The 22,028-nt window shown below is 39.6% G+C and overlaps 1 protein-coding gene across 2 annotated transcripts in view; it reads left to right on the top strand.

Moving 5' to 3' along the window:
• Positions 1 to 22,028, top strand: part of TAF1B (TATA-box binding protein associated factor, RNA polymerase I subunit B) — a 909,612-nt gene that overhangs the window by 374,953 nt on the left and 512,631 nt on the right. For both annotated transcript variants that reach the window (XM_086926356.1, XM_086926357.1), the window contains exon 9: positions 4,699 to 4,846. In XM_086926356.1, coding sequence (XP_086782482.1) covers positions 4,699 to 4,846 — 148 coding nt within the window. The remainder of the gene's footprint in view (positions 1 to 4,698; positions 4,847 to 22,028) is intronic.

Raw genomic sequence — 22,028 nt, 5'->3', positions numbered from 1 at the left:
AAATCATATTTTCTTTTATGATTTGTACTTCCCAATAATCAAATGATTTATTTTTACTTTTCAAACACAGAGTATAGCGATAATTAGGTCAGAGTTTCCATAGGAAGAGCATTTTTTGTTTCGCTAATAACTTTTGCGCTGTTTGACAAATCTATAGGAAACTCCCCCCCCCAACAAAAAGTTAATCCTCCTAAGCTTCTAGTAAACAAGCATTAGCAATGCAATAGGGCTCGCTGTTGTGAAAGATTGAGCTATTAGCATTGTAAATGGCAATGCCTTTTATTTACGTGTTGGTTTTTAAGACACAAATAAAAGGCATTATCATTCACAATGCCTATAGCCTAATCTCTCGCAAATGCGAGACCTATTGCATTGCAAATGCTTGTTTGTTATTGCTGCGCCTGAGACCTGCTAGGACCTGCCCCACTTGAAGACTTCATTTACTCTAGGTAAAGATAAAACTTAGAAGTAGCTGGAAACACGTGTACTACTGTAGACTTACAGTATTCCATTTGCGCGGTTACCTCTGAGTAGAATTGTGATAAGTTACAAAGTTCTACCTCACTAACTTGTGGTATTTGCACCGCCTCCCGTTCCAACCCAAACTCTACACTGCCTCCCATTCCAGCTCCAACTCCCTCATGAAATGCCCTTCAAACCTCCCCCCCATTCCAGCTCTAACCTCCAGCTGAGAGGCCCTGCTCTGCCCCTCATACTCACCTGAACATTCCAGCATGGGGCATAAATTGAGTTGCAAAAAGGGTTTGTAGTTACATAGCACTCTCCCACCACATGCGAGGTACCCAGGAACTAGCCTGGCAGGAAACCAAGGCAACAACCCCCGGTCGCCATTGGCCTATTGTCTAAGGTAAGTACACAAACAACTCTCTCCCTCTCCACTGGCAACCAACGTTGTGTCACCAAATGGCTGCGATATCAGCTTACAAGCTGGTAATTCAGTTATTGCATTAGCAGAGGCAGACGATCCCTGGCACCGCTCCTTCGAAGAGGAAACACGTGGGAGAAGAGCTTGGCACACGCGTTGTGTATGTCGGGAAGGCTTGGCTGCTGGACTGCTAGCTTCACACCAGCATACATTTTCACAGAAATCCAAAAGCAGTTCTGTTGGGGCGCTTTGCCGCGACAGTGTGGTTAATTTCTAAGCAACCGTTGTTTTTAGCTGATAAAAGATGTAGCCTTGAGTCAAAAGCTGTAGACTTCAAACTTAGGAAATCTGGATCGAATCCCAGCTTCTCCTCGACATCCTGTGATTTTCGGCAAACTGTTTAATATTCTCGAGTCATTAAAAAGTAACAACATTCAGGTGCTCATGTAAAGCGATCGAAAACCATGGAACTAAGTTAGCTTTATAGCAAGCTATTAAAATAACAAAATGCACCCACTTTATATTACACAAAATGGAACAATAGAGCAATGAACACTTTGGGTAAAGTGCAGACTGTGAGTGGATCCGCGTCTAGGCGCTGCGAGAATTTACCCACAAAAGCTGGACAGATTTGCAGGCGGTCACACACTTATTTAGTTTCAAGGATTCCCAGAAAAACAAGCGCTCGCCATACCCACTGTTTATTTTTGCATTGCGCTTTCACTTGAAAGGTAAAAGCGCAATGCAAAATAAACACGCGGCGCCCTGTATCCTTTTAAGATGGCCGATCCGGACTGGATCTCAGGGCTTGTTTATCTAACACGCCTCATGAAATAAAAAACTGCTTCACGACAGCTGTGAAGCAGGCGATCACGTTCGGATGGGCCGGACCAAAAGGCCAAAGGGAGGCAATGCAAACAGCTCTTTACCAATGGCAGGCCACTGTTTACCATAAAAGGTGACGCCAGCCAATGGAAATGAGGGGCGAGGCTTCAAGCCCTCTCTGACAAAATCTCTCGCCGAGGTGAGCAGCGCTTTGCGCTGCAACGCCACGCGAGACCTAAAAAGTGTTGCACTGATCTGTCAAGTGGATGTCAAGAAAAAAGGGAGGGGAGGCTAAGATGTTAATTCCCATAGCAAAGTGTGCGCAGCAGGGGTTTGGGCAGCCTATGTGGGGTTGGCTGCAGTCCATCCCCTTGTTGCACACAGCCAAAGGCCGAGGGCTGTGGACAGATGGCAGCCTGTGTCGGGGTTGGGCTCAGGGCCTGGACAAAGGCTGTTCAGGGGAGGGGGTTGGCTGCTCGTGAGCTGACTGGCTGTGCGCAGTGAGAAATTGGATGGCTGCGTCGGGGTTAGGCTCTGTGGCTAACACCCTCAGGTGTGCATGGCTTGAGTTGATGGATACTTTATGTGGGAAAGTAAATACAACCAAAATGTTTTGTCCTGGGTTTGTTTGATGGTAATACAAAGCCTATGCAAAGCGTGAGTAAATCTGGGTTTACGTTTGTATGTTGCATAATATGCTAAAGCATATTCAATGTGCACATTATAATATACTAATACAATTTAATATTAAAACACAGACATGACAGACAAAGCAATTTCGTTTTTTTCTGTTTTTGACCAAGAACATTGGTTTTAACATGAACATTCTTTTAAATGTTATCTGCCAATTTTTCATTTTTTTAGAAGTTTACCTAAAAACAAGAAGAAAACAAGGCATCTGAACTTGGATTAAAAATAAAATAAAAATTATTTTCTGCAGTTTGCTTTGTGAGCAGCCAATAGTTGGTCTCAAGCTACTCTTCTCTAACAAATACAATGTTTGCACTTTTTGTTCAACATGAAGTGATAATATCTATATAAAGAGTGTAGGTATCTTGGGTGAGGGTGCAAACAACTTCATCAGAAAGAGAATCCCAGGGCTGGAGAGTCTGGAGTGGAGCAGATGATGTAGAGACTCCCGCATCTTCAGCATGTCTTCTCTTGGCCGCATTGTATTGAGTAGTGTGTCAAACATTTAGATGATTGATCATGCACAACATCCGAATAAATACTCTTGGAAATGTCTTGGTGGCAGAAGTTGCTAATAACCATATTGTCTAAGACTTTCTTCTCGCCTGGAGGGATTAAAAAGAAGTCCCAAACAATGGACTATGAAGTAGCCCTCTACATTTGCTGTTCGTCTAGGGACTCTTCAGGCTCTGCACAGTCTTCGCCAGATACCATTTTAGAAGTTGTAGTTGAATTCCCAAGAAATAGGAGAAACTGCAGAAAAAAACAAAACTGAGTGCAGAGGATGTCAATACACTAAAGTGCCACTCCCTTATAACAGTAATTGGGGGGAACCTCCTTTAAAATATATTAATAGAATTACCTGAGGCAATCACATGTAGTTTTACTATTATTCACAGAGACTGTGGTACTGGCTTCGGGTCCTGCTTTACCTAAAAGCACACACATTTTACTAAAAACTACAAGAGATCTTGGTTAAATGTGCTTTTGAGGAAACTGGTGTACTCAAATTTATACTAAGTGGGAATACAATGACCCCATCATCCCTTCCTAGTAACCACAACTTTTTGTAGGACTACCACAACACTAGAAAAGAAAGTAATGACCTAGCAAGAGTGACATGATATTTTGTTACTTAGGTATTTGGGTTTTGCAGAGTATTGTTAGACTTATGGTACACCAAACAAATACTAAAAATGAAAGCAGCCAAGTGATTGGCCACTCAGGAAGCATTTATCAAAATGTAAGCCCATTGCCATTCGAAATAGCCTCAAATGATTTTCCTGATCACCAGAGGGGTGTTTGAGAGAAAGAGGCAGTTTAGTGTAAATGCAATCATAGCCCACCAGTGCTTCAGACATATCTGGACACTAAGAGAAACCAAGCACATCATCCACACTGCCTATTACAGATGCAGTATCAGAAGATGACAAAATTGTCATTCCATCTTCTTCAGCAGCATCACAACATAGGCTGGAGAAGGAATCAGTGGTGTGGTAGTTTTACTACCTTCCAGTTGTCAAATAAAAAGTACACAGGAGGGAAACTAAGTGCTGCATGGAGGAAAGACTGGATAATATTCAGTGGAAACCAGTGATATGTGGAAGCACCTGAGGGTTATGTATCCCAACAGCATGGCTTGTGCTGAGATGCAGAAAAGAGGAACTACTGAGGGCCAATGGACTGTTCCACAAGAAGTTCTGCTTCAACAGTGGGAGGAAAGTGACAAAAATGATGCATTTCGCAACATACTGCGGCACTTCCTCAGAGTAGTTGCATCTGGAACAACTAATAAAAGAATGTAGGTTGATATGTCATTAGTGAAATTATTGATGATGTAATTTAACATGTTATGAGTGATGTAATAAGCAGTGCAAGTTACATTTAGGTCACTCACTGGTGAATTTTAGGGTTTTTGTGCTTTTTAAATGTGAGGTCTTGTGTCACTTTGTCATTCAACTACAACATCACTTTAACCTTTGTTTTTTGTTTTTGTGGAAAAATATATATACATACATATTCTTATTTTATCCCCTGATTTGTATGTTTCTATTCTCCTAGCTTAAACTTTTTGACAACTGCCACTTCCTTTTTGCCCTTATAAAAGAATGATGACAAATTGTTAAATCCTTTTAAAAGGAAGAAAAGTCAAAAATGTATCATCACTGTATTTTGACCAAGAGCGAAAAAATCAGATTCTATGGCATGTGGACACCAAGGTTTTCTTTGGTGTTTCGATACATAATTGTATTAGAAAACACTTTATTAATCATAGAATGTTATGTTTTGTTTTTCAGTGTTTGCCCTCGTACACTTCAATAGAGAAAAATATGTTTCAACTTGCTGCTTTTTTAGACTTGCCACGTTTTCCTCCCATAATTGAAAGCTGCTTTCTTCATCCCAACCTCCTGTGTCTAAAATATCTTATGGAAGCTAATCTACCTGGTAAATATGAGTGAATCGTTTTGTTGTCAATATCTTTTCATATATACTTGTCTTTCAGTGTAATGTTTTATGAAAATGAGGCTTGACCATGATATCAATTCTCCCTTCTAAGGGTCTAGTAACAGATTCCAAACATTCATTAAACGTTTCGTGCTATAGAATCTCAGAATCCTGTCAACAATGTTTTAATTGGTACTGCCATACTCAAGCACATATGCCTCTCTCTAATAACCCCCACAGTACTGTTATTTCTTTTCATTAGCAAAGCAACCTGCAACCTTTTTAGGTCTCGCCTAGGCAGCGCATGGCTGTCTGTTCGACACATGCTGTATCTAGAATATGAACAACAAAAAGGGGTTTGGCTTAAGCGCAGTAAGGCTGCGCCAACAATATAATCAACAAAGCAAATGCCAGTACTGCACAAACTTTTTCAATACCTACAACAAGATAAACAATGAATACCTTATCTCTTTTGACCACTCGTTCAGTCTAGAACTGTATCTCAAAACTTTTTATTTTATTTTGCTCGAAAAATAGAATGTAGTTAATTTCTGTACATTTTCAAAGGCCTTGGATATTTGACAATTTATTTGAGTCAAAAATAGGCCATCAAACACATTAACAAGGGGAGGGGGAGGAGAACTCCTTATTCTAAAACTTGTGTGTGCATATCTACAAGATTGTGACAAGAAAGTATAAAAGATAAAGGATCATACATACATACTTTCAATCTCAAACTCAACAATCACTAGCATACAATGATTCATTCGCACAATCCATTCAATCATCATTGACAATTCAAAAAAGAAAAAAGGGGGAAGAAAGTGAAAAGGACTATGTGTGAATGTCCCTATACTTATTCTGTTTTAATAAGGCGGGGCACAAAACACAATGAAAGTTATTCTCAAAGCATTGCAAAACATTGGTGCAAGGGACATGTTTGATGTGTACCTGTATGTTATGTAGCTCTGTGGATAGTCATTATACAAAAAACAGACCTATTGGCTTTGTCAGTGGTTATTACTAAATGAGGACCATGAAGTTAGGTAGCTAGACAGATATAGTATACAGGGCTCCTCAGATCACAGGGATATGAGATAAGTGTTGTATTCCTTTTTATTCCTTCATTACTTGTTCATATGGTCTACTTCCATAGGTTTCTAACCTCTATTGTCTGGGGCTTTCAGATTATTCTCTTGAGCGCTGTGTCGTTCATTGGAATATTTCTTCCAGGAGGAGTAATGCTTGTGCCGACCATTGCTTAGAAGATCCAAGCTGCTCTGTCCCCCACTCCTCCCAGTTAGACCACCGGCCAGTTGACTTGTACACTCAAGGACTGTGTAGTTTGTTAGCTGGTGGATTAATGACTAGGCTATCATATGGAAATTGCACTCACTGAAGAGGTAGGAGTGGGCAGTTGGAGTGGGTAACCAGTGGAGCCCACCCAGAGTAAGGCTTAGCGTCCACTTTACTGCTATTTTTTTCCTGGCAACTTTGAAGGAGTGACCCATCTCCTGGCATATACTCTGTGATCAGCAGCTCAAAGGACTGCACCTCACTGGAGGGAAGTTTGCACAACAATCCCAAGGAGGTGGAATCGGAATTTGATGGCATCATTGGCATGTCACTGGTGGCTGACACAACTATTTTGGGGTGAGATGGATGTGGCCATTTCTGCGGTGGGGATTGGTGTTGACTCCGCCACAGTCATCAGAGGCTGGATGAACCAGGAGAAGGTGCAGCAGCGATTTTAAGGCATCACTGGAGGAAACAACATGGGGAAAATTAAGTACCCTCAGTGCTGTTGAAAATGGTGAACGACACAACTACAGCTGTTCTACCCCCACAGCTTTAGGTAAATACATAGGCATCTTTGAATAAACCTTGACTGTCTAACCTAGCGGCAGTCCAAGCATACAGAGCGAGTAACTTGGTTATCCAATTCGCATGTTCTGGTACCTGACACCCTGCAACATCAGTGGTGAGGCCCAGTACCCACCACAGATATTGGCCAGTAACGACAGCCTCCCCCAGGGTCCACGGAAGGGCTCTCACTGCTGCATATTGAACTCTTGCTACTACTGCTACCCCTAGAAAGTGTTTGGACCAGAGACACCAGGCACTGGTCGGGTCTCACAAGATGGTACTCATCGATAAGATCTCACTTCTCCCTGCTTTTTTGCCTCATGGGTGTGCTGTGGAATTGAACATGTCATAGTTGCCTACTCTGCCACCACACCCCCTTACCCAAGGATTCGTCCATGCACGAAACCTTAAGCCCTCAGCAAGACATCAGGAGTATATCCAACCCAGCCAACTACTCCCTCCAGAGAGAAAGATCACCAAGCTACTGATCACAGCTTTGGGGCCAAAACCTGTTTGGTTGGGAATACACAGGAAATTCAATCAGCACATCTCCCGATCCTGGTAGAGACAATTTTCCAACAGCGGCTTATTCACCATGTCGCTCTCAAACCCATGGGGCTACATATATGCAGCTTGATCAAACCATCCAGTCTTTTGCGGTGAGAGTATTCCTGAAGAATTTAGTATCCTCTATTCTGAGATGCAGATGAGGAGCCCAGCAGTAATGTATGCCATATGTATCAGTGGTCACAGCCCTTTCAGATTCTTGTGCATGAGGAACATCGAGATTGCGAAAATCACTTTTTGGAAGAACGGGAATGATTGCTCCTTTCCTGATAACTTAGCAACTTCCTGGTTCTGGCTCTCCTCCTACAGGAAATGGTAGTAACAAGGTCAACTTGCTTGGGTCGATATGGATACTACATAATCCATCCTAAAACTGAAGACAGACTATACGACCCACAAGTTAACTAATTTCCTTTTAGCCACGGTTTCTTGTTACCTGCACTCTATTGATACCCCCTTCCTCACCCTTCACATCACCCATTTACTTTTCTTGATAGTGCCCACTATCTTAATAGCACAGTATGTCAGGGCTAGGACCAGGTAACTGGAAGCATTGCTGCTTCATGGCATTTCAGTACATACCCTGAACTCTTCAGTTTTCACTGTAAAAACATGCAATGGCATTAGCCCTCATAAAACATCTAGTGTAGTGCCACAGAATACCATAATCTGACCCGAAGCACTGTGTGCAACTTATGCACCTGTCTCCTGGAATAGAACCTCATTCAGTTTATGATTGGGTACTTTCAGTATCTTGTTTTCTTTAAGAAAGGCTTGTGGTTGCCTTGGCACCTTTCTTATTGCTTCTAGCTCTGAATTGTATGTGATAACTAGGATGACAATTAGTCTGTATTTGAGGGGCTTACCCTCTCAGTTGCTGAATGTTTTTTTTAATTCAGCCATGTAGTTGTATCAATAGTTTTTTAATGCAACCCTTGATGCATTTAAATGTTTGTTCAAGTAAGTTTTTGAGCCAGGGCTTAATTTGAGTCAGTGTTTGTCAGTGCTCACACTGACTCTGAAATCTCAACACTGGCACTTCTGACGGTCCACCACATGGTGACACTGTCTATTTTTTAGGTGACCACAACAATAGGGTTTAACAATGTAATATACATTAAATATTGATAATAGCCGCCCAGTGCATTTTTATGGCTTTGGGTGTAATGGAATAGTCCAAACTATCACACTTGTAGGAGTGTGATGGGTTGTAGTTGTATTGGTACTGGCATTGGCAGCGCTAACAGGGGCAAAGAGTGGTGCAAACTACAGTCACTTTCTGAGAAGGAACCTCTCACTTTTTTTATTAACAACTAAAGCACTTGTTTGAACAAGGTGGTTGGTTATGTAGTTTGGTTGAAGGTGGCATGCTTTGTTTGCTTTGTGCACAAGCTGTTTTCTTTGTATTTAGTAGTGTTGGTGTTAATCTTCTTCCATATGTCAGTTGTGACAGATTCTGAAGGAATCAATGTATCTGACGCCGATCCGTGTTTTCTCCCACTACAAAGGGTTGAAAGAGCTAAGTTACATCCTGCCCCGCCACATTTCCTTGAAATTCACGTTTACAGCTAATTCTCCGACACTGGTTATGCAGTTAATGGTAATGATATGCATGGATATATTTTGAAACACATTTGATCTCAGACCAAAAAGAGCAGAAACTTTTATGACCACTGCTCCACTCTGGTTCACCTTTTCTGTGCTAAGGGTCACCTGCCATTTCTGTGATGTGGCAGGTAATGGAGGCGGGGTAATTAAGATAATTAGTTTAACCCCAGGGCTGTCAGCTCAAACTAGGCAAGACATAGTTGTCTTCCTGGAATGAAATGATACAGCCTGTTCCAGGATGTCTTGCTGAACAGGAAAAGCAAGGTGCCTAGGTTTTGAGACACTCAAAATAAACCACTCTGCAAGACAGGTATTGTCGCCCCACCTCCCTTCAGAGACAAGAACACATATTTGGGCAGTACATGTTAACCCAGGTCAGTAAAAGAGACCTTCCTAGGAAAGCTTACTCCGTTGTCACACCTGTTTGTAAAGTGACATGGCTGCTGGAGCGCCATACGCAGCGAGATGGACGTCTGAGGAACTGAGCCGAAGTGAATGCAGCCTGACCTCATTTGTTAGTCCGTTTTTTTCAGCTTTTCAGACCGGCGTTTGATATGCAGTGTATTTTCCCTACGTAAATTGATTGTCCTATTTTACAGATGTGCACAAGTGAAGCGTCTAATAGCAGGGTTCTCTAACTGATTTACTTCATGCTTCACATGAAGAATAATTTCATATTTTTGTAATTGCAGATGTTGCATGTTATTTAACTCACGAACACAATCACCTTGGATTAAGGCTGCTTTTAATGGATTCTATACAATTACACAACTATTAGCATTTATGTTAAACAAATTCTGTTTCTTGGATTATTTGTTTGTAGTTATAATGATATTTGCATTAGAAAACCGAGCATATGTTTAAGTGAAAATGATAATTAACTTTGAATTTTCACGAATTCCAACAGTTTAACACCGTTTTTTTACCCATACTCTGTAATTTTCTATGTCCAATTGCACTTGAAAATTCACTGTTAATCAGAATTGGTACTAATTTAGGTGCATGGAAGAAGAAAAAGAAAACAGATATCTAACATTTTTTCATCAGAAAGAGAATGTAGCATCAGCCTTATTCATGGTTTACTGGTGATGTGATGGGAAAAATAGTGGGTATTTATTTATTCCTGCACTGCCCATGAGATGTATCCACCTGCATAAAGCAGAAGATACCTGGCTCACTTCTGCATTCATGATTTTCCATAAGCCTAATCTCACGTTTTTAACATTTAAGGAGCTGCTTTCATAACTTGAGCTGTGGGGTACCTCGAACTGCTTTTCCTTCCTAGATATTGTGTCATGTAGTGCTGCTGTTTCCTGCTAGCCAACCTGCAGTTAGGTGATGAGTTATTGGTATTTGCTTATAACACACTGCAATAATAATGGTCTGTTGAGCTGTAAGCTCTCAGTAGGGTGAGTCACCAGGCAAGATTGCTTTTTTTTGGCATTTCAGTGCCGTTTTGCTGAGCTTGATCTATCAATAACTTAATAATATTAATAATACATAAATGATTATAAGATGAGGTGATCAAAAACAATCTTAGGACTTTCCACTGTGACATTTTTGAATGTAAGTATTTCTAAAATATTGACACTTTGGCCAACATGCAGAGCTGAAGAGGACTTTGCACTGGAGCTTTGTAGCTCTTGCACTTAGTCACACTTGTACCTGTGAGCGACTATTGAAAATGTTTGTTTTTCACTAGAATGTAAAATTTCCTAGCTTTCATAACAAAGTTTATGCTCACCTTTCTCCCTTTATTACAACTCCAGCTGCTTCAACATTTAATAAAGAACTATCCTTTCAAGGAACAATTGGGAAAGGAAGTAGAAACCATTTCAACCACCTTGAAGGCATGAACAATGTCCCATAACAGTCCCTTTCTCTCCTCTATGCTCCCTCTTTACTCATGCAACGGTGGCCAGAGACTCCAACTTTCTTATTCTTTATTTTGGTATTCTCCTAACCTGAAATAGGACAGAAAATACATCACCAGCTATTCCTCAATCAAGACTATCACAAGAAAGAAAAAATGTTCATCAATTTCTTCATAAATTCAACAGAAACAGTGTTGATATCAGGACAATAAACAAGAAAGAAGACTTCAATACTTATACCAGATGAAGACATCTGAATATTAATTAGTTATAAAATGTAAACTTTCCTGTAATTTCAAGATAAGAAATGGTTTCTAAAAAAACTTGGCTGGGAATACTCCTCGCCTCCAGAGAAGGGTTTTTAAGTGACCAGGGAAATTCCTATGCGATCAGCTAAAGTAGACGCAGTAGTTTGAAAAGATGTTGCTTATGGTGAAACTAGGTGAGGGGATAAGCCCTATAAGCCCCCCAATTGAGTGTGGGAACAACCCTCACAATACAAAATTCGAGCATAGACCATGCACACATAAATTAAGTGTAACAGTATGTTAGTGTAAACACATATAGCAAAATATGCAAGCGGAAATGGTTTCTTGAAGAGTTTGAAAAAATGTTCAGTCTTTAATTCTCAAGCAAACTAGTCGACACGTGTTTCGTCGCATGTGGAACAATCTTTCCGCGACTTTCTCAGGGCTGTGTCAGAAGATATTAAATCAATGGGTTGTCGCTCAGCCGGTGATAATTCCGACTGGGCTGGGCCCAAGACAAAATAGTCTGCTTCGATTGGTTTAAAAATAGGGAATCAGAAGTACCGTATCAAATAATGTACTGCTTGTTTGCGCCCCGGATTTTGATTGAGAACCCAAATGGTATCATAGGAAGTGAACTGGAAATAACTTGAGTGTGGCAGAAGCAGTGTGAGGCAGTTGGTCACGATGGGTGCAGTGGGAGAAAAACAGAAACGAGGAACGGATAACTCCTCGCATGTAGGGGATCTCCAAAGTGTGTCTGTATCCCCATCGTTAACACATTTACAATTAAACACATTTCTAAAAATAAATTGCAGAAATAGACTACAATTAAAGAAATAACAGATTTGCAGGGATAATTGAATAACATGAATAAAATGATATGCACATAATATTATATGTACAAAGTCAGAATTAAGTAATAAAACCAAGAACAGTGTGTTCAACATAGGACTTGAACACATGGTTTACCTTTACAGACTATTACATGACATAATCTTTACACCAAGCAGGTTTGGATTTCAATCTTGAAGCAGATGTCTTATTTGACACATCACTGTTATGTTGGTTAATCACAACATCGCTTGATCCAGAAAACATATCTAAATTAGGCCATAAACACTTAGGCACTTTAACCACCTTGCTCATGCGGCACACATTACCATCAGACAGCTCTACTACTTGCCTTCCTATCCCTCATTTTCTCAAATGGAGATATATCACCTGCCGATCTGGGAGTAACTCTGTAATGCCACATTAGGTCCTTGAATGCTTGAGAACAATTCTTCCCATTGGCTAAAGCCAATTGTACACCTTCCTTCAGAACTTTTATCCACCTTTCTACAATTCCATTACTTTGTGGATAATGTACAGATGTTCGTAAATGGCTAATGCCATGTTTATCCAAGTAATCCTTCATGTCAGTTGACCGTAACTGCACACCATTGTCAGTAACCAAACATTTAGGAAATCCTTCCTTTTCAAATACTTCATTTAAAAATTGAATTACTGTGTGTGAATCAACGTGATGGATTAATTTAATTTCTGTCCACTGGGATAATTGATCAATAAGAACAATAACATACATTTGACTTTTGGATAAACATATTGGACCAGCAATGTCAAGAGATAATCTCTCCCATGCTTTTTCTGGTCTGGAAACTGGAGCTTTCTCATAATTGATAACTTTTTATGAATTGTCACTGATGGCACACTCAACACAAGATCTAACTTTAGACTCAATACACCTGTCAATGGATGGCCACCAAAACTCAAACCGTAATCTGTTTTTTATACTAGACATGCCAGGATGTCCTACACCTGTTCTCGCAAATCCTTGGGTACCACCAATTGTACACCACAAAATAACACATCTATGACCGATAATTCATTGGCAACATAGAATAACAATTCTTTATCCTAATCTTTCTTAAATGGCAATTGAGTACTGTTATATTGAATGACTTCTTGAATTTCTTCATCATTAATGCAGGCATTCTTCCATTCATCTTGTTTGATGCACCCATTTGATACTACACAAATGGATACAACTCTCCATGTCCTCATCAGTCACGGACTGGTCACAATCCTCCTTAATTGGTAAACAAGATAGACAATCTGCTAAAATGTTCCTGGCACCTGGAATGTATTCCTCATTGAAATGAAAATCCTGTAATTTGTACTGCCATCTGGCAATCCTTGGTGTTGCTTTTCCACAACCTTTAGTAGTAAATAGCTCAACCAATGGACGATGATCTGTCCTAAGCTTAAATGGGGTACCATATACATATTTACAAAAGTATTCTACGCCCCACCAGCATGCAAGTGTTTCTTTTTCCAATGCTGAATATTTAACTTCAGCATCCCTAAGTTGTCTTGATCCAAAAGCAATGGTGGCAAGTTTTTCCATTCTGATTCTGCATCAAAACCGCACCAATACCAACATTACTGGCATCAGTCACAATGACAGAACTACAACGCGTGTGTCAGGCTCCGTCTCTATCTCTTCGGAGCTGTGTTGCAAGACCTCTACCTTCCCTCGAAGAACCACCCCAACGCCTGAAGTATACACAGACCATTAAGGTAATTCCCCCAAGGAAGGAAAGGAAGGGAACAGCGGGGAGGGAGATCTGAAACGACAAATGAACAAACATTAGAAGAAAGCTCCCCCCATGCCCGCTGACTCTAACTTCCTACTTCTACAAATACTTAGTCCATGACTTAGCCTTTCTTTCCTACCTGAGGGGGGGAATGTGTTAGGGAGTAAATGCGAGGAGAGGAGACTTGAGGCAATACCAGAGATTCTGTTTCACTGCAGAGAAGACAAAGGGAACCAGTATGAACCTGAATGTGAATACAAACTACGAACTCATTCATACACATTCACGCATTTCTTCTCAGAACTGCTCACCTTAAAGCACAGGATCCCTACTTATGGTACCCCTCTCTGTTCTCCTGCATGTCAAGATAAAGCAAAACAAGGTTGTAGAAACAAACAGAAACAATATCAAACAGTGTTAATACTCCTTAACGCTGTTTACTGTGTACATAGTCACCGTGATTCAGTCTCCCTTATGTACTTGTTGCACTGCCTGCAACTCGGAATAAAGGGCAAGGTGGCAATCCTTCTTGCAGCCTCACCACGCTCTTCTACAAAGCAATGTTTTTCCCTCCAGCCTAGTGTTCATACAGCTGAGAAAGAAAGCTTGTGAAGATCCTTAAACACACGCAGCCTGCGTGCAACTCTGCTCAAAAGCAAGGTGGCAATCCGTCTTGCAACCTCGCATCTCCTGTGAGCTACTTACTGTTTTCCCCCCCCCGAGCCGTGAGTCCTTTCTCCCTAAACTTAGAGAGAGAGCTCCAAAAGTTTCTTTGCTCACACGCTGCCTGCTAAACACCAGACCAAAATCACCAAACGTTCTGGGGAATCCTTATGCACACGCAGCTTGCGTGTACAACAACATAACAGGCTTCTCCCCCGAAACCGCGAGGGGAGAGAAGTTCAAGAACCCAGCTTACCGCTACCAGAAACCGCACACTCCAAAACTCTGTGTTCCATAGAATAATCGGCGCCGCTGCTGGTTTCCGCGTTTGTTTTGTTTCCGGGTGCGCACCTGATCTGCGTCTCCTGTGCGCCGCTGAGTACGGCATGCCGGGAATTGTAGTTTTTACCGCCGGCTGCCTCAGGACTTCATGGGTTCCCCGGTTATACACCTCAGAAGTGTGTACCGAGGGGGAAGGGGGGTTCGAGGTCTGACAGCGTGTCAAAGGATGCTAAAGCAGAAGTGGAGGATCATTCTTTTTTAAGATTTGTAAACTCTGGCACAATCCTTGCACCAAACAAATTGTTTATTTTTTTTCATTAAGTTTCTCATGTGGTTGGTCTTGACAGAAAACAAAGGAATGAACTTGGCATAATATTCAGCCAGACCCAGAAAAGATCTGAGCTGATCTTTAGATTGGGGTTCTGGAGCTTCTTCAATTGCCTTTACTAAGTTCTGTTTAGGTGATATTCCTTTACAACTTATATTATGCCCTAAATAGTCCACATAATTCATTTCAAATTCTTTGATTAATGTAATTCCAGAGTTTTTCAAAATGCTAAGAACCTTACATAATGTCTCGGCATGTTCTTGCTTATTGTTCCCGAAAACTAATATGTCATCCTGAAAATATAAAGTATTTTTAATATCTTTGATCAGTTTATGCATAGGTCTCTGAAATACTGCAGAGGCAGATATCAAACCAAAAGGCATCCTCTTGTACCTAAAAGCTCCTTCAGGAGTTAGAAAGGAGGTGTAAGGTTTGCTATTTTCATGCAAAGCCATTTGATGATGAGCATTGGATAAATCCAATGTCGAGAATATAGCGGCCCCATTTAAAGCTGAAAACATCTCATTTTTGTTCAGCAATGGGTGCTGATCTCCCCACACACACTCGTTTAAATCTCTTGAATCAACACATAGTCTAATTTTTCCATTAGGCTTGTGGACTACTACAACAGGAGATAATCACTCAGGTGATTCAATTTCTTTAATTAAGTCGTGCTTACATAATCTGTCTAATTCTTCTTTTAGAGCTTGTCTCATAGATAAGGGAACATTCCTAACTTTGTGAACTTTAGGAATTGTATTCCGTTTTAAAATTATTTTATGAACAAAATCCTTTAACAATCCTAGTTTTGGTGAAAAGACATTAGTTTCTCCCACTAAGTCATTTTATCATCATCAACCTGAGCTATGAAATCACTGTATCCTAATACCTGTTCAGGATGATTGGGATTTAAAGTGACGAGGAAATCCCTTTGTTGTGGCCATCCTAATAAGCCAGATCCTTCGTTAGCAACATAGAAATTAGCTGAAAATGGTCTTGCCTTTAAAACTTGTATTTGCAACAAAATATCCCAAAACATCAATAGGTCTAGTACCATAACCAACCAATTTTATGTCAGATGGCAACAGTTGTGTATTAGGAAATTTCTTTTAGAATTGATCATCAATTAAAGTATGATGAGCTCCAGAGTCAGCCATCACTTCTATGTCGATGCCATCAATGTTAACCACACAAAATGGAGAATCTTTTTTTTTTATCGTTGACATCATAAATGCAAAGCATAAGTTTTTCATCTAAATCATCTGGTTCTTGACTTATTTCCTTGATATGAGCAGGTTTATTTATATACGGTATTTGTTTTTATTCCTACACATTCTGGAGTAATGACCTTTGTTTCTACAATATCTACATATCTGTCCAATAGCTGGACAAGATTTGTCATTCTCTGAATGACCAGGTAGGCCACAGTTAAACAAATATAATTGTTTCTTTTTGCATTTTGAGTAATAAACTTTGTATTTTCCTTACCACTACCACCATCTTTTGATGATTTATCTTCTGATTTATCATCACCCAGTTTTTTCTTTACAACTTGAACTTTAGAAGTGGATTTAGCGGCAAATTCTTTCATACCTAATTTCTTCTCTTCGAATCTATGACTAATGTCAATGACTTTCTCTAAAGTAAGGTCCTTCGCAGCTAGTAATTTTTCTTGTAATATAGTGTGTCCAGTTTTGTGTACTAATTGATCGTCTAGCCCTCAACCACCTTCCCGGCGATCTGGTACCAGGTTTTACAGCGCCAAGATGCTCCCTTCGGAGCGAACGTTAGCGCTCTATAAATACCTATCCAATATCCAATATCCAATCGTGAAAATCTTCATACTTACATTTCGCAGCAAGAATCCTTAGAACATTGACAAATGAATCAACAGATTCATTTGGTAATTGAGCTCTACTTAAAAATGTGTGTCTAGCAACTACCTCATTAACTATTTTGATATACAATGTATCTAATTGAGAAATTGCCATGTTATACATATCTAAATCTGCATCATCATCATCTTCATGAAGAAGAACAGGTGGTAGAAGACTTAAAACACGTCTTCCTTCAGCACCTAAAGAATGTTCAAGTATAGCAAGTTTGCGTTTATCAGTATAATCTTCTCCTCCGATAGCCTCTAAATATGCTTCAAAACCTTCTTTCCACTGTTTCCATTCTAATACAGGATCACCTGGATTAGGTAAGAAAGATAATGGTGCAACAATTCCATCCATTATAAATACTAATGTAGTATAGTATGTTGTACAGATTGTGTGAGCTACAATATTATATTCATATTACCTACTGGCGGTCGCCAGTAGGTATATATAGTTAGGATTTTTTCCCTATGGGATTTCTGAAAATTCTATGTCTAATAACTTTGGCGTTTGTGACGGAATTGGCTGAAATTTTCAGGAAAATGGCACATTTTGTTTCTGAGCAGCCCCTGAAAATTTGGGGGGTGTTCGGCAAGGGGGGGCCGAGAAAAAAGGGGGGTCCCAAAACGCGTTTTTCCCATGTTAATTTCCATAGGGCGGTTGGCCTCACTTTTAGCCCGAACGGCTGAATGGATTTGCATGAAACTTGGCAAAATTGTAGGGTCTGTTAGCCCGATGTGCCTTTGCTAGGTCTCAATATATGTGCTCCAGTGGATTTTGAGAAATTAACGTTCAAAAAAAGATATATATCTGTAACAGCGCCCCGGGTAGCGCTCCGGTTCGCGTACTTTTCGCGTAACGGAACTTTGCGATGCGAAGCTGATTGGCTCTTCGGTGTCTGTCAACATTCTAAACAGTCCGGAGCGGCCGCCATCTTGTCTCTCGGTAGGATCGAGAGACAAGAGGAGGCCAAAACAAAGGGGGAAATTACCATAAGGGGGCATAGTAGATCCTCCTTGACCCCCTAGGTTTTATGTGGAGGTTTTAAAAGGGCCCAGCAGGGCAAAAAAAAAAATTTTTTTTTTTTTTGCGTGGTGAGCGCCTAGTACGCGAACCGGAAAGCGTTCTGGGCAGCGTACTATAAGGATAAAAGAATGATAGACTTTTCAAATACTGTATGTTAATTGTTTGTTGTTTTTGTTGATTTTTTTATTTTCTTTATTTTTTAAGCATTTTTTTTTATTTTGATTGTGTTTCATAATTTATTAAACTTTCTAACATTTCACTGTCAGAAATTTCATAATTGTCATTGAATATATTTTGTAGTCTATGAGGGTGTAAAATGTCCTCATTTTTAAGCAGGTTATCCACTGCTTCCACACATTGTAGTAGTTCCTGGTCCCTACTTTCATCCATAAATTCATTTTGATTTTCATCAATGTTTCCTTGGCTGCTCTCTTGCAGTACAATTTTAAATTGAACTTGCTGCTCGCCTTCCATTTTGCCTGAAATTTGGATTAAAAAAATATATATTAGTAGAGATAGAGCACTGTTGGGATTAATTTTAGATAGGCAGTTTTTATCAGTGAATTTATCTTTTGGCAGTGTATAGTATCAGAGTGGAAGTAGGACTATAAAAAAGTGTATGTGATTTAACCAAGAGAAGCCTAACTCCATCCATAACTATAACAGAGAAGTCTCAATCTATAACTACTACAGAGGGATAGTATATTGGGGCCATATGTATCAAGCTATTTAGAATGCTTTGGCGACATATTTCTGCTGATAAAAGCTGCAAAACTTTTATTGCCTATGTTGATGATATGGATCTATGTTATTTACATTTCTTTGCTGTTTCAATTAATCTTTTTCTGTTATTTTTTCTTTTCTGTTTTCTGTTTTTTCTCTCTGTTATTCCACATGTTTTAATCTTATTTTGAACATTCACTCACATTCTTCAAGAAACTCTTCTTTGTTATTGTTCTACTCTCTTTTTTTTCTTTCACTTCCTTATCCATTTTGTTTTTCGCAATTATACCCTTTTCCATCTTTTCTTCGGTAAGTAGATCTATTAAACAGTATCTCTGGTTTACTCCCTATAGCTGTCTTTCTTTTAACATTACTCTCTGTTTACTTCCCTTATACTTACTCTTCTTTTTTTTAAAAAAAAAATGTTTTGGTTCGCTCCTAGTTCGCGAACCGGTCAGCGAACGGGGAAGCGAACCAAAAGAAATAGAGCTTGCCAGAATGCTAAACATTCTAGCAATTTTATTTGAAAGGGGAGGTAGTTCTGAAAAGAACTTTTTTTTAATGTTTTTTTTTTTTTCTGAACATTTTTTGTTTTTTTTGTATTTTTTGAACAGTTTTATGATTTTTTTGTTTTTGATGGAGGGGAAACAACAAAAAACAGGCATTGAAAAGGGCTCAACAGGAGCAAAAAAAAAAATTACTGTCTGGGGCGGTTAGGGCAATTATGATTTTCATAAGCAACGTTCATTAACGTTATGCTCATGTTACCACATGAAAGCAATGCACCACAATACAAACAGGTTAATTTCATATGTTTAAAGTTCTGCTGAATGTTTGGCACGGTTTCCCGTTCCTCTGCTCCTGTCAATGATATTTGCGAAGTTGACCTGGCCACAGGAGTTGTTCTTGGATTATCCTGCAGGTCACGCAACTCTGCACGGCTGTAGTTCAATGGATGCCACCTGCTCATATGCCGATGCATAGTATAGTTCCCCATGCTATATTTTTTTTCAGTGCCTCTTGATAACTTGTCTTTACAAATGAGGCAGGTGACATATTTAGCATTTACTTTCTTCTGCCCTCGAGGGAGTGAAAAAAACTGCCAAATGAAACTGGTTTTCCGATGGGAAACACGGGGCAACTCTTGTATGAATTGTGGTTCTTCTGTCTCCTCTTCCTCTAGTTCATCCTCTTCCTCCTCTGTGTTGGTGATGAACTGGGGTGGTGGTCCTCTCTTCCCATGAGGAGGTGAAGGTGGTGGTGGGGGTGCACCAGCTGAAGCAACTAATGAAGCCATTGCTCAAATATCAAAAAGGGTCTTTCTCTCACCAAGATGAAAGTCAGAGTGAGGAAAGAAGGAGGGGTTTTCATCATTTGGGAAAAGTATAAGTTCTAAACCAATGAAAAGTGTTAATTTTAGATCACATGACCTAGTATTACATCATTAGGAAACCAAAAGTGAAATGAACCAATGAAAAGTGTTATTACCGAGTCACATGACCTGCTGTGTTTACGTTTCGCGCTTTGCTCCGCTTTCCGGTCCGCTTCCGGGTCCGCTAACTTGGCGCGTCAAAATGTCAAATGACGTATTACGCGACAACGCAAAACGTCATTCTAACGTAACAGTTACGCTAAAGGAACGTTTACCGGTTCGCGGACCGAGCCGCGGCTTTAAATTGAGCTAACGGGAAGCTGACCGGTTCGCGGACTGGGAGCGAAACATAAATTTTTTTTTTTTTAAATTGTATAAAAAACATGTAAAATATATTTTAAGATTAAAAGAAGAATAAATTTTACAGCTACAGATATTAGCTTTTAAAAAACCATTGAAATTCACTGAAAAAACCATAGGTTATAGACCATATATAGTTAGGGATTCGCATTTACAAAACCTTATTTTACTCACACAAAACCATTGAAATTCCATATATAGTTAGTTGCACTAACTATATATCGCGCACCCGCAATCCACTGCTGATGATGTCACATATTACATCATTCATGACATGGTCAGTGACATCACTGATGACATCTCAAATGACATCACTGATGACATCACTGATGACATCTCATTTGACATTACTGATCACATCACTGATGATATCATTCATGTGATAATACGATGAACCTCTTCAGACTCTAATTTAACCTTAGATACAATCAGTGTAAACAGACACTCACAGACTGCCACTCATCCATGAAGTTACTCACACACCTAGTCAGTCATGCAAAGAATCAATCACACCTCCATTTCCTCAACTATACAGTTATACAAACTTTACTTATTCAAACATATACTAACACATATTTACTCTCTTATACAATCCCTGATACAAGTTCACAATGATCCATACAGCCACTCACACATTCACTGGCTCTTATGCACAGTTATTTATATATGTCAACTCTCACATGTACTGTGTTTTACATATGTACTTACTTTGACATGTAGCACTGAGATATCCATTCACTCACCAATACACTCATGCACACAGTCAACCGCCCATACAGCTGTTTCCACATGCACTTTTGAAACCATACATCTAGTGAATCAACTGCTCACACATCTATGCACAGAGTCATACACCTCCCAGCCACCCACACACACACTCAGTCTCCCATACAAATACTTGGGCAACCAATCAATAACCCATATAGTTACTCATATAGCTACTTATCAACACATGCAACAGTTTACAGAACAACAGACATAATGATGCACAAATTAAGACAGTTTAGTCACTAACCCATGCACTCAGTGAGACACATTTGATCACTCACTCATACAGTCAGTCATGCACCTACTAAATCCTTCATCCAGACACTTATACATCCACTCATTCTTCAATATGTAAGACATATTTTAACTTTACAGAAACATACAGTCACTGGATGTTGTCATCAGTGATGTCATTTGAGATGTCATCAGTGATGTCACTGACCATGTCATGAATGATGTAATATGTGACATCATCAGCAGTGGATTGCGGGTGCGCGATATATAGTTAGTGCAACTAACTATATATGGAATTTCAATGGTTTTGTGTGAGTAAAATAAGGTTTTGTAAATGCGAATCCCTAACTATATATGGTCTATAACCTATGGTTTTTTCAGTGAATATATATATATATATATATATATATATGTATGTATATATATGTATATGTGGTGTTGGGTGTCTGCAAGAACAAAATAGTGAAATAAAAAAAGAATAATAATATTTGTTCAAACAAGGTTAAATATGAAGACTGAAGGTGGTGTGCAGATCACCGCAAAGTTGTACCAGATGGTGGTCTATATTGTCAATAAAAACTACCACAAACTTTACATTAATTTATGAATGGCTTCCACTGTCCTTAGGGCTTGTTTCTGAGGCAGGTAGACCTTGTACTGCAAAGAAAATCAGGAAACATAGGAGCCAATCATGTGCTTTCACATGAAGCTTGCGCAGAAGGTCTCTCTTTATCGAATTGTGTAGTAGAACACAAGATGAAGTTGAAGATATAAAAGTATAAC

This window comes from Lissotriton vulgaris, chromosome 6 (genome assembly GCF_964263255.1).
Source record: "Lissotriton vulgaris chromosome 6, aLisVul1.2, whole genome shotgun sequence".
NCBI lineage: Eukaryota > Metazoa > Chordata > Amphibia > Caudata > Salamandridae > Lissotriton > Lissotriton vulgaris.
Note: the sequence above shows the minus strand (reverse complement) of the source record. Positions and strands in the feature narration are given on the sequence as shown.